This window comes from Panthera tigris, chromosome C2 (assembly GCF_018350195.1).
Source record: "Panthera tigris isolate Pti1 chromosome C2, P.tigris_Pti1_mat1.1, whole genome shotgun sequence".
Taxonomy (NCBI): domain Eukaryota; kingdom Metazoa; phylum Chordata; class Mammalia; order Carnivora; family Felidae; genus Panthera; species Panthera tigris.
The window spans coordinates 14,133,926-14,149,111 of NC_056668.1; the positions used below are offsets into that span (position 1 = coordinate 14,133,926).

Consider the following 15,186-nt stretch of genomic DNA (forward strand, 5'->3'; position numbering starts at 1 on the left):
TAATCAACTAGCCATCCAGCAACCCCTACACAACTATCTTTAAAGTGTGAAATTTGAGACTCTCTTAGTCCAAGAATATTGGAGATTTTCGGGTTGAATGGAATGAGAATATTGCGATAATATATTGAATTATTTTATAACTTCTAAATGGCACACCAACATTTGAAAACGGCTTTGTTCTAATGCATTTTTTAATTGGACAAATACTGACGTAATTCAAATTATGTGTGAGGCTGTACTTTCTCTGGAAAGAAGGGTGCACAGAATAAGAGACTTTTTCTCTCTGCCATTATGCATCTGTATTCAGAAACCTGAATGGTAAGGTACTAGAAATAATGCAATAGAGCTAGAAAACTTTTTCAATAGGTCAGGAGTATTGTGACAAGAAAGAGGGTGTTAGAAAAGCAAAGTGTGTATTCTAGGGATTTTGTGCATTAGAGCTTATAGTTGTGAATTTCAAGAATGGTAGACAAGTAGCGAAAATTAAGCTACAGAACAATTGTAGTGGGTATTTGACTTAATTTCTTTTAATTTTCCTTAAATTTTCCTTAAATTTGTTGTAAGGGATGAATCACAGCAGAGGGATCACATACCCCAGTCTAAAAGTAGTAGGAAATACTGTCAACTGAAGGAAAAATGTCTACAAAGTAAAGATCACAGGAAAGGAAATCAGCAGGTTTATGAAATTCCCGGTTGAAAGCATTCAGGAAAAGACTGGAGGTCCCACATTTCTTTAATGGGAAATTTTAGCGAGGAGGAGAAGGAATGATTTTCCTGAGTATATACCCCCTTCCAGTTTGGATTTTATAGTTGTCACAGTAAAAACTAATGCAAATTTTGGATTCATAAAATGGTGATTGATGTAAAGCATAGACAACCAAGATGAGCAGAAATATCCCAAGAAACAACTATACAAACAAAAAGCAGAGACACCTTCATTTCTCCCTTCCTTCCTTCCTTCCTTCCTTCCTTCCTTCCTTCCTTCCTTCCTTCCTTCTTATCTTTCTTTCTTCTTTCTTTCTTTCTTTCTTTCTTTCTTTCTTTCTTTCTTTCTTTCTTTCTTTCTTTTCCTCCCTCCCTCGTTTCCTTCCTTCCTTCCTTCCTTCCTTCCTTCCTTCCTTCCTTCCTTCTTCCTTTCTTTTTGACTTCATGTCTGGTAATGGAATGATTGGATAAAGGGTTTAGTTAAGAAAAAAAGGAAGTATTTGGCTTTAGACACCAATAAAGAGAGAATATAGAGATGTGAGATTCAAACCAAGGTTTCTATATCTCAACACTATTGGCATTGTACAGCAGAAGTTCCAGTGTTGTTGGGCTTTGTTCTGATGACTGGAATTAGCATCTTCCCACGTTTATCACACTTGGAGCTAGTAGGTATCTGCAGTAGGTATCTGGGTGTGAGAAGGCAGGCAAAAATTTGCAATGATTCCAGAAAGGAGATGGGAGTTATTTCCTTCCCTATGGGGACAGGTAGATAGATAGCTTAGGAAAGAGGAGAGATCAAGAGGACAAAATTTTCCTAAATGTCCCTCAACCATGATACATAAGGTAAATTAAATGACAACAAGTTGTGAAGGTGGGTACCAGTTTTACGTATGGCCCATGATTCTAGTGAGAGAATTCTTTGGCAGAGCAAATTAAAATGCTGTTCTTCAAATGGAACTGGAGACTCCAACAGAATGAAGTCACATTTCCCAAGACATTTATTGATTGTTGACAGTGAGTGGCATACCAGAAGTGCTTACATATTTGTTGGGTATGTCAGGGGATGAATGGTATGTTCTGCCAATTACTGACAGTATATAAAGGTCCAAGGCTAGCAGAAGACACTCAGTTCACCACATCCTCTCACAACCCACGTGAATTCTCTTCTCTTGACAAGATGTGTTGCAACTACGGCAACTCCTGTGGCTATGGCTGTGGCTATGGCTGTGGCTATGGCTGTGGCTGTGGCTATGGCCCCTATTATGGATATAGTTATGGACCTGGCTATCGCTATGGCTATGGTTGTGGCTATGGCTACGGCTGTGGCTATCGCCCCTATTATGGCTGTAGTTATGTACCTGGCTATGGCTGTGGCTGTGGTATGGGCTATGGCTGTGGATATGGCTCCCGGTATGGCTGTGGCACTGGCTGTGGATATGGCTCCTGCTGTGGCTACGGCCCTGGATATGGCTGTGGTTGTGGCTATGGCTCCGGCTGCTATGGTTACCGCCCATTTTGCTATAGAAGATGTTATTCTTCTTGCTGCTAGAACATCACCCCATTGTTCTCTAAATAAGACACATCTAATGAGAGGGCTGAATCATGGATTCATACCTCACATTTTCTATATCCACGAAATTGCATGCTTCACAGAGACTCTCACCTCCAAGCAACATTTCTAGAATGGCATCTTGTGCCTCAAGGCCGTGTGGTATCATCTGACTGTTTTCTAAATGTTGGTCTTTGTTCCCTTACTCTGGATTCTGTCATCTGACTGTGGCAACAAGCCTAACACCCCACAGTTGGGCAAATTCCTTATTCTCAATAAAAATGATTCTTTGCTTCTAATATATCTCTGTGATTTTGCTTATGAATTACTCCTTTTTTGAGGTATTATGACTCCATTGAAAATCTAGGTGACAATATGTTTCATGAACATGAGGGCTCTTCCTTCATATAATGGGAGCCTTTGTTCTCTTATGTGCATCAGAGAAAATACCTTTTCTACCTGTGCCTTGTACCCCTCATGCCCAGGGCCTCACAACTCAACACAAATCACAGAGTATTTCAGAACTTTCATCTGGAAACCACACTCTCTGTAGAATGGAGGTGGAGGGGAAAGGCAAGGAGGGATGTTACCTCTTTTGGAGGTTGTGAGACAAGCTCCAGGGAGAGGAGGTGTGGCCTGAGTACTTCAAGGATGAATGGAATGGAAGAGAGAGTTTCCAGATTAATCAGAAATTAGAAATGGACTCGGGTGTCTAATGAACCAAGGAAAGGATAATTTGGAAGAAAGATGTATTGTATCATCTGTAATGTAATGGAAATCCAGATGTATTTGTTGGCATATATTGAGAGTGAGGAAATTGATTTCAGTCGCTTAACTCACAAATAGTTTAGAATGTTTTTTGAAAGGGAACTGTCTTACACTCTGAAGATACAGGAGGAAAATTGTGGAGTACTTTCTTGCTCTCAGAGTGTTGACATTCTAATGGCTATATTTAAAGCAAGTAAGAGTTAGTTGAAATTAATTTGGAGAGATTATCCCTATGAAGCCAATAAAAAATCTTACTGGGGAAGAGATTGCAGGCTGAAGGATTGAGGAGATAGTTCAAGGAGGTATTTTGACATTTTGTGTCGAATGAACTGATGCCATTTGAAAGAAATACTAGAAAGAACAGTTGTAAGTATAAAGGGGAAAGAGAAATCATGAAGGTTGGGGTATGATTGGTGGTGCACAATTTGTAGTGGAAAAAAGCAAGGGAGTTTGGGAGTTGCGAGCTTGCTATTGTATTGGGTTCTTACCAAAGTGTCTTTTCCTCATATGCCTTCCAGAACTCTAACAGTTAGAGCATACATCAGAAAAAGTCTCTTCAGACTCAATTTCTACCAGCAGAAAGAATGACTCACTGTCTCATCTCCATGACAAAAGTCACTGCAGAAAGTCTGAGTCTGAGGACACTGGAGCTAAAAGACTCCATCCACAACATGGCCAATTCCAAGGAAGATAACCCTGCCATCAAGGTCAGCCCTGGCATGAGGCTATGCCCAGGATATTAAGTGTCCTGCTGTGGAAGGATCAGGGCTTCTGTCAAGGGTTTGAAGTTTCAATATGGAACATCCTAAGTCTGTTCTGAGGACTGCCTGTGCTCTGGGTTAGTCAAGGGTGGGTAAATCCTACAGACAAGGGAAACGAATTCTAATAGTTACAGTTTGTTAAAATCTACTCATTGCTCCATTATGTTCCTTTCTTTGAAGGCTTTCTGAAGGAGGGAAGAACATCATCAGTTAGGCGTTTACATATACATATCCATAGAGGGTATGGATATCCATACCCTCTACATATCCATAAAAGGTCGATAATTTATCAGGTATATAAGATAACTTGTAGATCTTGAACACGGTGTTCATAAACTGACAACTATACTCAAAATGTGAGATTTAAGACTCACTACTTAAAATCATTTGAGACTCAAGGTTGAATGGAATGAGATCATTGTGATAATACATAGAATTATCTGGTAACTTGTACTGGCACACCAACACTTGAACACCTTTTTGTTTCAATGCATTTCTTTACTGGGGAAATATTGACGGAATTCAAATTATGTACCAGGCTCTACTTCATAGGGAAAGATGGGTGCACACAAGAAGAGATTATTTTTCTGCCATTATGGATCTGTATTCAGAAAACTGAATGGAAAGGTACTAGAAACAATGCAAGAAAGGTAGGAAACTTTTCCAATAGTTCAGGAGTATTGTGACAAGAAAGAGGATGTTAGAAAAGCAAAGTGTGTATTCTAGGGATTTTGTGCATTAGAGTTTAGAGTTGTGAATTTCAAGAATGGTGGAAAAGTAGAGAAAGTTAAGCTAAAGAACACCTGTAGTGGCTATATTTTCCTTAAAATTTTTGTAATTGTTGAATCACATCAGAGTGATTAGATACACCAGTCTAAAAGTAGTAGGACATACACTCAACTGAAGGAAAGATGTCTACCAAGGAAAGACCACAAGAAAAGAAATCAGCAGTTTTATGAAATTCCCAGTTGAAAGCATTCAGGAAAAGAATGGATGTCACTCATTTCTTTGCTGGGAAATTTTAGCGTCGAGTAGAAGGAATGATCTTCCTGAGTTTATACTCCCTTCCACCTTGGATTTTATAGTGGTCACTGTAAAAATAATGCAAATTTTGGAGTCTGCCAGATTCATGAAATGGTGATTGATGTAAAGCCTAGACAACGAAGATAAGCAGAAATATCCCAAGAAACAAACATACAAACAAAAAACAAAGACACCTTCCTTCTTTCTTGCCTTCCTTCCTTCCTTCCTTCCTTCCTTCCTTCCTTCCTTCCTTCCTTCCTCTCTCTGTCTCTCTCCCTTTCTTTCTTTCTTTCTTTCTTTCTTTCTTTCTTTCTTTCTTTCTAATTTCTTCCTTCCTTCCTTCCTTCCTTCCTTCCTTCCTTCCTTCCTTCCTTCCTTCCTTCCTTCCTTTAATTCTTTCTTCCTTTCTTCCTTTCTTTCTGACTTCATGTCTGGTAATGGGATGATTGGATAAAGGGTTAGTAGAGAAAAAAAAGGAATTATTTGGAATTAGACACCAATAAAGAGAGAATATAGAGATGTGAGATTCAAACCAAGGTTTCTAGATCTCAACACTATTGGCATTGTACAGCAGAAGTTCCAGTGTTGTTGGGCTTTGTTCTGATGACTGGAATTAGCATCTTCCCACGTTTATCACACTTGGAGCTAGTAGGTATCTGCAGTAGGTATCTGGGTGTGAGCAGGCAGGCAAAAATTTGCAATGATTCCAGAAAGGAGATGGGAGTTATTTCCTTCCCTATGGGGACAGGTAGATAGCTTAGGAAAGAGGAGAGATCAAGAGGACAAGATTTTCCTAAATGTCCCTCAACCATGATACATAAGGTAAATTAAATGACAACAAATTGTGAAGGTGGGTACCGGTTTTACGTATGGCTCATGATTCTAGTGAGAGAATTCTTTGGCAGAGCAATTAAAATACTGTTCTTTAAATATAACTGGAGACTCCAACAGAATGAAGTCACATTTCCCAAGACATTTATTGATTGTTGACAGTGAGTGGCATACCAGAAGTGCTTACATATTTGTTGGGTATGTCAGGGGATGAATGGTATGTTCTGCCAATTACTGACTGTATATAAAGGTCCAAGGCTAGCAGAAGACACTCATTTCACCACATCCTCTCACAACCCACGTGAATTCTCTTCTCTTGACAAGATGTGTTGCAACTACACCAACTCTTGTGGCTATGGCTGTGGCTATGGCTATGGCTGTGGCTATGGCCCCTATTATGGCTATAGTTATGTACCTGGCTATGGCTGTGGCTGTGGTATGGGTTATGGCTGTGGATATGGCTCCTGGTATGGTTGTGGCGCTGGGTGTGGATATGGCTGTGGATATGGGTCCTGCTGTGGCAATGGCCCTGGATATGGCTGTGGTTGTGGCTATGGCTCCAGCTGCTATGGTTACCGCCCATTTTGCTATAGAAGATGTTATTCTTCTTGCTGTTAGAACATCACCCCATTGTCCTCTAAATAAGACACATTTAATGAGAGGGCTGAATCATGGATTCATACCTCACATTTTCTATATCCACAAAATTGCATGCTTCACAGAGGCTCTCACCTCCAAGCATCATTTCTAGAATGGCATCTTGTGCCTCAAGGCTGTGTGGTATCATCTGACTGTTTTCTAAATGTTGGTCTCTATTCCCTTACTCTGGATTCTGTCATCTGACTGTGGCAACAAGCCTAACACCCCACAGTTGGGCAAATTCCTTATTCTCAATAAAAATGATTCTTTGCTTCTAATATATCTCTGTGATTTTGCTTATGAATTACTCCTTTTTTGAGGTATTATGACTCCATTGAAAATCTAGGTGACAATATGTTTCATGAACATGAGTGCTCTTCCTTCATATAATGGGAGCCTTTGTTCTCTTATGTGCATCAGAGAAAATGCCTTTTCTACCTGTGCCTTGCACCCCTCATGCCCAGGCCCTCACAACTCAACACAAATCACAGAGTATTTCAGAACTTTCATCTGGAAACCACACTCTCTGTAGAATGGAGGTGGAGGGGAAAGGCAAGGAGGGATGTTACCTCTTTTGGAGGTTGTGAGACAAGCTCCAGGGAGAGGAGGTGTGGCCTGAGTACTTCAAGGATGAATGGAATGGAAGAGAGAGTTTCCAGATTAATCAGAAATTAGAAATGGACTTGGGTGTCTAATGAACCAAGGAAAGGATAATTTAGAAGAAAGATGTATTGTATCATCTGTAATTTAATGGAAGTCCGGATGTATTTGTTGGCATATATTGAGAGTGAGGAAGTTGATTTCAGTCACTTAACTCACAAATAGTTTAGAATGCTTTTGAAAGGGAACTATCTTGCACACTGAAGATACAGGAGGAAAATTGTGGAGTACTTTCTTGCTCTCAGAGTGTTGACATTCTAATGGCGATATTTAAAAATAAGTAGGAATTAGTTGAAATTAATTTGGAGAGATAATCCTTATGGAGGCAATAAAACATCTTACTTGGGAAGAGATTGCAGGCTGAAGGATTGCAGAGATAGTTCATTGAGGTATTTTGACATTTTGTGTCAAATGAACTGATGCCATTTGAACGAAATACTAGAAAGAACAGTTGTAAGTATAAAAGGGAAAGAGAAATTCATGAAGGTTGGAGTTTGATTGGTGGTGCCACAATTTGTAGTGGAAAAAAGCAAGGGATAGATTGGGAGTTTTTGAGCTTACAATTGTGTTGGGTTCTTACCAAAGTGTCTTTCCTCATGTGCCTTCCAGAACTCTAACAGAGCATACATCAGAAAAAAGTCTCTTCAGACTCAATTTCTACCAGCAGAAAAAATGACTCACTGTCTCATCTCCATGACAAAAGTCACTGCAGAAAGTCTGAGTCTGAGGACACTGGAGCTAAAAGCCTCCGTCCACAACATGGCCAATTCCAAGGAAGATAACCCTGCCATCAAGGTCAGCCCTGGCATGAGGCTATGCCCAGGATATTAAGTGTCCTGCTGTGGAAGAAACAGAGCTTCTGTCAAGGGTTTGAAGTTTTCAATATGGAACATCCTAAGTCTGTTCTGAGGACTGCCTGTGCTCTGGGTTAGTCAAGGGTGGGTAAATTCCACAGACAAGGGAAAGGAATTCTAATAATTACAGTTTGTTAAAATCTACTCATTGTTCCATATTGTTCCTTGTCTTTGAAGGCTTTCTGATGGAGGGAAGAACACCATCAGTTAGGCTTTTATATCACAATTTACATATCCATAAAGGGTAGAAAATTTATTAGGTATATAAGATAACTTGCACATCTGTCACAAGGTGTTCATAAACTGACAAGTATCCTCAAAATGTGATATTTGAGTCTCACTAGTTAAAAACTTTTGAGACTTTCCGGATGGAAAGAGTAGATTGGAATGAGAACATTGTGATAATACATAGAATTATCTTATAACTTGTACTGGCACACCAACACTTGAACACCTTTTTGTTTTAATGCATTTCTTTACTGGGGAAATATTGACTGAATTCAAATTATGTGCCCGGCTCTAGTTCATCTGGAAAGAGGGGTGCACAGAAGAGATTATGTTTCTGCCATTATGGATCTGTATTCAGAAACCTGAATGGAAAAATACTAGAAATACTGAAGAAAGCTAGACAACTTTTCCAATTGTTCGGGAGTATTGTGACAAGAAAGAGCATGCTAGAAAAGTAAAGTGTGTATTCTAGGGATTTTGTGCATTAGAGCTTATAGTTGTGAATTTCAAGAATGGTAGAGAAGTAGAAAAAATTAATCTAAAGAACAATTGTAGTAGGTATATTTTCCTTAAACTTCTGGTAAGGGGTGAATACAGAGAGTGATCAGATAGACCAGTCTAAATGTAGTAGGAAATACTGTCAACCAAGGAATGATCACAGGAAAGGAAATCAGCAGTTTTATGAAATTCCCAGTTGAAAGCATTGAGTAAAAGACTGGATGTCATGCATTTCTTTGATGGGAAATTTTAGCGTGGAGTAGAAGGAATGATCTTCCTGAGTTTGTACTCCCTTCCAGCTTGGATTCTATAGTGGTCACAGTAAAAAGTAATGCAAATTTGGATTCTGCCAGATTCATGGAAAGGTGAATTATGTAAAGCCAGGACACCCAAGATCAGCAGAAACATCCCAGAAACAACCATACAAACAAAAAACAGGGACACCTTCCTTCCTTCCTTCCTTCCTTCCTTCCTTCCTTCCTTCCTTCCTTCCTTTTCTTTCTTTTTTTCTTTCTTTCTTATTCTTTCTTTCTTTCTAATTCCTTCCTTCCTTCCTTCCTACCTTCCTTCCTTCCTTCCTTTAATTCTTTCTTCCTTTCTTCCTTTCTTCCTTTCTTTCTGACTTCATGTCTGGTAATGGGATGATTGGATAAAGGGTTTAGTTAAGAAAAAAGTAAGTATTTGGAATTAGACACCAGTAAAGAGAGAATATATAGATGTGAGGTTACAAACCAAGGTTTCTAGATCTCAACACTATTGGCATTGTGCTGCAGATGTTCCAGTGTTGTTGGGCTTTATCCTGTTGGCTGGAATTAGCATCACCCTCGTTTATCACATTTGGAGCTAGTAGATATCTGCAGTAGGTATCTGGGTGTGAGAAGGCAGGCAAAAATTTGCAATCATTCCAGAAAGGAGATGGGAGTTATTTCCTTCTCTATGGGGACGTGTAGATAGTTTAGGAAAGAGGAGAGATCAAGAGGACCAAATTTTCCTAAATGTCCCTCAACGATGATACATAAGATAAATTAAATGACAGCAAGTTGTGAAGGTGGGTACCAGTTTTACGTATGGCCCATGATTCTAGTGAGAGAATTCTTTGGCAGAGCAAATTAAAATGCTGTTCTTCAAATGGAACTGGAGACTCCAACAGAATGAAGTCACATTTCCCAAGACATTTATTGATTGTTGACAGTGAGTGGCATACCAGAAGTGCTTACATATTTGTTGGGTATGTCAGGGGATGAATGGTATGTTCTGCCAATTACTGACAGTATATAAAGGTCCAAGGCTAGTAGAAGACACACAGTTCACCACATCCTCTCACAACCCACGTGAATTCTCTTCTCTTGACAAGATGTGTTGCAACTATGGCAACTCTTGTGGCTATGGCTACGGATATGGCTATGGCTGTGGATGTGGTCCCTATTATGGCTGTGGTTATGGCCTCCGTTATGGCTGTGGTTATGGCTCAGGGTATGGCTGTGTTAATGGCACCAGATATGGCTGCGGCTATGGCTATGGCTCCAGCTGCTGTGGCTACCAGCCATTTTGCTATAGAAGATGTTATTCCTCTTGCTGGTAGAACATCACTGTCCAAGTCCCACTTGCTTCTGAAATGACATGCCTTAAGAGAAGGCTCATTCACGGATATATATTTATATATCGAGATTTATATATCGAGAGCATTGCATGTGTCATAGATGATGTGACCTCCAGTAACATTTGTAGCATGGCATCTTGTGGCTTGAGGCTATGGAGTATCATCTAACAGTTTTCCACAAAGTGTTGGTCTTACTCCCTTAGTATGGAATCTGTGTTGTGACTGTGGCGTGGATCCATACATTCCACATTTGGGCAATCCCCTTATTCTCAATAAAAATGTTTCATTCCTTCTATCAAATGTCTCTAGTCTCTTTTGAGAAAACCTCATATCTTGAGGTGTTATGGCCTGTCTTGAAAATTGGGCTGACAATGTATTTCATGTACCCGGGTCTCTTTCTGGATATCATACAAGCATTTCTTCTCTTACATGCATCAATATAATGTCTTCTACACCTAAGTCTCATATCCTTAACACTCCAACACAAATCAGACAGTATTGCAGAACTGTGTCCTGGAAATCACACTGTAGGTAGAATGGATGTGGAGGGAAAAGACGAGGATGAGGAGGGATGGCACCTCTTGGGAGGTTGTGACAGAAGCCCAAGGGGAAGGGGGTGTGGCCTGATCACTTAAAGGATGAATGTGATGGAAGAGAGAGTGTCTGGTATTCATGAGCAATTGGAAGCTGCCTCAGCTGAAGTGTAAAGAACCAAGGAAAGGGTAAGTTAGAAGAAAAGCATGATATCATATCATCTGAATTGGATGGATTTGCTAATATATTTGTTAGCATAAATTGAGTTTGAGGAAATTGATTTAAGTTAGTTAATTGACAAATACTTTTGAATGTGTTTGAAAGAGAACCATCCAACACACTGAATACACAGTAGAAAAATTGTAGATGAATTTCCTACCCTCAGAGTGTATACATTTTGTTGGTGTTAATAAATATGTTACAAATTAATTATGACAAATTTAGACACATAATTTGCTTGGAGGGAATAAAACAGGTTCTTGGGGAAGACAATGAAGGTTGAAATATTGGAGAGATAGTTCAGGGAGGTATTTTGATGTTTTGTGTCAAATGAACTGATCCAAGTTGACAGAATGACTAGAAAGGACAGCACTAAATAAAAAGGGTGGAAAAGAAATTCATTAAGTTTTGGGTATGATCAGTGCTGCCACAATTTTCAGTTGAAAAAAGCAAGGACCTGTGCTTTAATGGTAGCATTTACGGCATTACTTGGTACAGATATAAGAATGGGATGTAAAGCCCAGTTCTTTCTGAGTTTGAGAACCTACTAGTTTGTTGGGGTCTGTTTTCAATGTCCTTTCCTCATGTGCCATTCCAGAACTCTAACCTTTAGATCCTACAGTAGAAAATATTTTTCAGGGTCAAATTCAGCCAGCAGTGAAAAGCGACTCACTAACTCATTTCCATGACAAGGGTCATTATAAAGTCTGAGTCTGAGGTACCTGGAGCTTGGAGACTCCACAACATGGCCAATTCCAAGGAAGATAGTGCTGCCATCAAGGTCAGCCCTGGAGTGAGGCTATGCCCAGGATACAACGTGTTCTGCTGATGCAGAGACATGGTTTCTTTCAAGAGTTGGGCATTTTTCACAGATGGAACATCTTTAAATCAGATCTGGGGACTGACTGTCCTTTGGGTCAATATGAGTGGGGAAACCCTACAAAGATGGGTAGAGAATTCTAATAATGAAGTTCACTGAACATCTAACTTATGGTTTCATTTATGTTCCTTGTCATTGAATACTTTCTGGAGGAGGGCAGAATATCATTAATTAGGCATGTATATCAAAATTTACATGTGTAGTGAAGTGCCGATCATTTATGAAACATTTAAGATAATTTATGCCTCTGGAAATATGTCTTTGTAAGCTAACACATATCTTCAAAATGTGAAATTTGTGACTCTCTTAGTCACAGAACATTTGAAAGTTTCAGCTTGAGTAAAATGGGAACACTCCAATGTTAGAACATATTTTGTTTTAATGCATCTGTTTTTATCGGTGGAAATATTGATTGATTTCAAATTACATGCCAGGCACTCTACTTAGAACTTGTGACTCAGAGATGTACAAAATATAGATTTTTTTTCTGCTGTTAGGATCAGTATCCAGAGATCTGAATGGAAATGTACTAGAAATAATGCAATAAATATAGGAATGATTTTCAATAGCTCAGGCATATTGTGACCAGAAAGTGGGTTTTTGAAAATTAACATGTCTATTCTAGGGAAGCTTTGCATTAGAATTTGTCATTTCGAATTTCAAGACTGACAGAAAAGGAGAGAAAATAAAAGGTAAAGAACAATTGCATGGGATATGTTTTCTTTAAGCTTCTTGTTAGTGATGACACATAGCAGAGTAATCAAACAGACCAGTGACCAGTATAAGAAAAATCAGTTGGAAGTATTCTTAACTGAAGGAAAAATGTCTAATAATTAAAGTTCTCAGAAAAGAAAATCAGCAGCTTTATGAAAAATCTCTGTTGAAAGCACTTGATAAAGGACTTGTTGGCACTCATTACTTTGTTGTTGAAATTTGAAAGTGGAGTAGAAGGAATAATCTTCCTGAGTTTGTACTTCCAACACGGATTTCATAGCTGTTATAGTAAAAAGTTAAATTTTGGATTGTGCCTGAATCTGAAAATAGTGACTTAGACAACAAAAATAACCAAAAACATCACAAACAAAAAGTAAACAACTTTTTTTTTTTAACTACACATCTGCTGATGGAAAGGTCAGTTGCTTGGTTTAGTTGAGAAGAAAGGAATATTTGGACTTAGACAGCAATAAAGAAAGAACCTAGGGCACCTGGGTGGCTCAGTCCATTGGGCCTCCGACTTTAGCTCAGGTCATGATCTTGCGGTTTGTCAGTTTGAACCCCGCGTCAGGCTCTGTGATGACAGCTCGCAGCCTGCAGCCTGCTTCAGATTTTGTGTCTCCCTCTCTCTCTGCTCCTCCCCTGCTCTGCTCCCCTGTCTCTTTCTCAAAAATAAATAAACATTAAAAAAATGAAAAAAAAAAGAAAGAACGTAATTTATAGATGCGATGTTATAAACCAAGGTTTCTGAATCTCAGCACTATTGACATCTGACATTAGATCTTTCAATGTTGTTGGGGGTTGTTCTGTGCCCTGATATTATCATCATGCCTGGTTTCTCCCACAAGGAGACAGTAGGCTTATACAGTAGGTATCTGGGTGCAAGAAGCCTGCCAAGAAGTTGTGATGATTCCAGAAAGGAGTTGGGAGTTATTTCCTTCCCCAAGGGCAGAGGTAGATGTTTTGAGAAGGAGGAGAGATCAAGAGGGACAAAATTTTCCTAAATTCCCCCTGAACTTGTTATATGAAATATATTAAAAGATAGGAGGTTGTGAAGTTTGGTATCTGTTCTATGCAGATTAAATGATGCTACTGAGATAATTCTTTGGCAGAGTAAATGAAAATGCTGCCTCTACATAGGGTCACCTGGGTGGCTCAGTCTGGTAAGCATCTGACTCTTGATTTCAGCTCAAGTCATGATCTCATGGTTCTTGAGTTGATGAGATTGGACTCTGCGCTGACAGAGCGGGGCCTGCTTGGGATTCTCCCTCTGTGTCTCTGCCTCTCTTCTGCTCATGCTCTATTTCTCAAAATAAATAAAGTTAAAAAAATTGTTTCTGTTTAAATAAAATGAGAGTCACCCCCAAATAAACAGTTTATTTTACCAAGGCATTACTGATTGTTGACAGTTACTGGCACAGCATAGTTGCTTACATATTTGTTGGGTAAGTCAGGGGATGAATGGCATGCTCTGTCAATTACTGGCAGTATATAAAGGTCCAAGGCTAGTAGAAGACATGCACTTCACCACATCCTCTCGCAACCAACGTGACTTCTCTTCTCTTGACAAGATGTGTTGCAACTACGGCAACTCCTGTGGCTATGGCTGTGGATATGGCTATGGCTGTGGATGTGGCCCCTATTATGGCTGTGGTTATGGAACAGGCTATGGCTGTGGCTATGGTACTGGATATGGCTGTGGATATGGCTCACGGTATGGCTGTGGCTCTGGCTGTGGATATGGCTCCTGCTGTGGCTATGGCACTGGATATGGCTGTGGCTATGGCTATGGCTCCAGCTGCTGTGCCTACCGGCCATTTTTCTATAGAAGATGTTATTCTTCTTGCTGCTAGAACATCACTGTTCAAACCCCACTTGCTTCTGAAATGACATGCCTTAAGGGAAGGCTGATTCAAGAATCCATACCCTAAGACTTCTATATCTAAGAAATTGCATGCTTTGTAGAAGATTTGACCACCATTAACATTTGTAGGATGGCATCTTGTGGCTGTGTAGTATCATCTTACTGTTTTCCATATGTTGGGCTTTACTCCCTTAATCTGGATTCTGTTTTGTGACTGTGGCAATGATCCTAACATTCCACAGCTGGGCAAATCCCTTATTCTCAATAAAAATGTTTCTTTGCTTCTAACACATCTCTGTGTTCTTGCCTGTGAATTACTCCTTTTTTTTGAGGTGTTATGGTGTCTCTTGAAATCCAGCTGACAATATATTTCATGAACCCTCGACTTTTCTCCTTGGTACAATACAAGCATTTCTTCTCTTATGTACATCAGAGATAATGTCTTCTCCACCTATTTCTTGCATCCTTCATACTCAGCCCTCACACAGTATTTCAGAACTGAGTCCTGAAAATCACACTGTATCTAGAATGGAGGTGAAGGGGAAAGATGAGGTGGGATGTTACCTCTTCAGGAGGCTGTGACAGAAGCCCAAAGGAGCGGAGGTGTGGCTTGAGCACTTAAAGGATAAATGGAATGGAAGAGAGTTCCCAGGATTAATGAGAAATTGGAAGTAGACTCAGGTGATGGATGAATAACTAAGGACAGGATAAGTAGAATAAAAATGTGGTATCATGTCATCTGCATTTTGATGCAAGTGCAAACACTTTTGTTTGCGTATATTGAGTTTGTGAAATTGATATTAGTCACTTAACTGGCAAATAGTTTTGAATATTTTTGAAAGGGAACTGTCTTACACAC

General features: G+C 39.5%; 4 protein-coding genes across 4 annotated transcripts; all 4 read left to right on the forward strand.

The window, feature by feature from the left end:
• The first annotated feature begins 1,882 nt into the window (after positions 1 to 1,882).
• LOC122241884 (keratin-associated protein 6-2-like) lies at positions 1,883 to 2,254 on the forward strand. The gene has a single exon (XM_042998306.1). It carries the CDS (start codon positions 1,883 to 1,885, stop codon positions 2,252 to 2,254), a length of 372 nt encoding a protein of 123 aa, XP_042854240.1.
• Positions 2,255 to 5,961: 3,707 nt separating this feature from the next.
• On the forward strand, positions 5,962 to 6,255 carry LOC122241885 (keratin-associated protein 21-1-like). Its single transcript, XM_042998307.1, has one exon. It carries the CDS (start codon positions 5,962 to 5,964, stop codon positions 6,253 to 6,255), a length of 294 nt encoding a protein of 97 aa, XP_042854241.1.
• Positions 6,256 to 9,870: 3,615 nt separating this feature from the next.
• On the forward strand, positions 9,871 to 10,098 carry LOC122242001 (keratin-associated protein 21-1-like). Its single transcript, XM_042998825.1, has one exon. It carries the CDS (start codon positions 9,871 to 9,873, stop codon positions 10,096 to 10,098), a length of 228 nt encoding a protein of 75 aa, XP_042854759.1.
• Positions 10,099 to 14,034: 3,936 nt separating this feature from the next.
• LOC122241886 (keratin-associated protein 6-2-like) lies at positions 14,035 to 14,316 on the forward strand. Its single transcript, XM_042998308.1, has one exon. The coding sequence runs from the start codon at positions 14,035 to 14,037 to the stop codon at positions 14,314 to 14,316; it is 282 nt and encodes a 93-aa protein (XP_042854242.1).
• Positions 14,317 to 15,186: the final 870 nt, after the last annotated feature.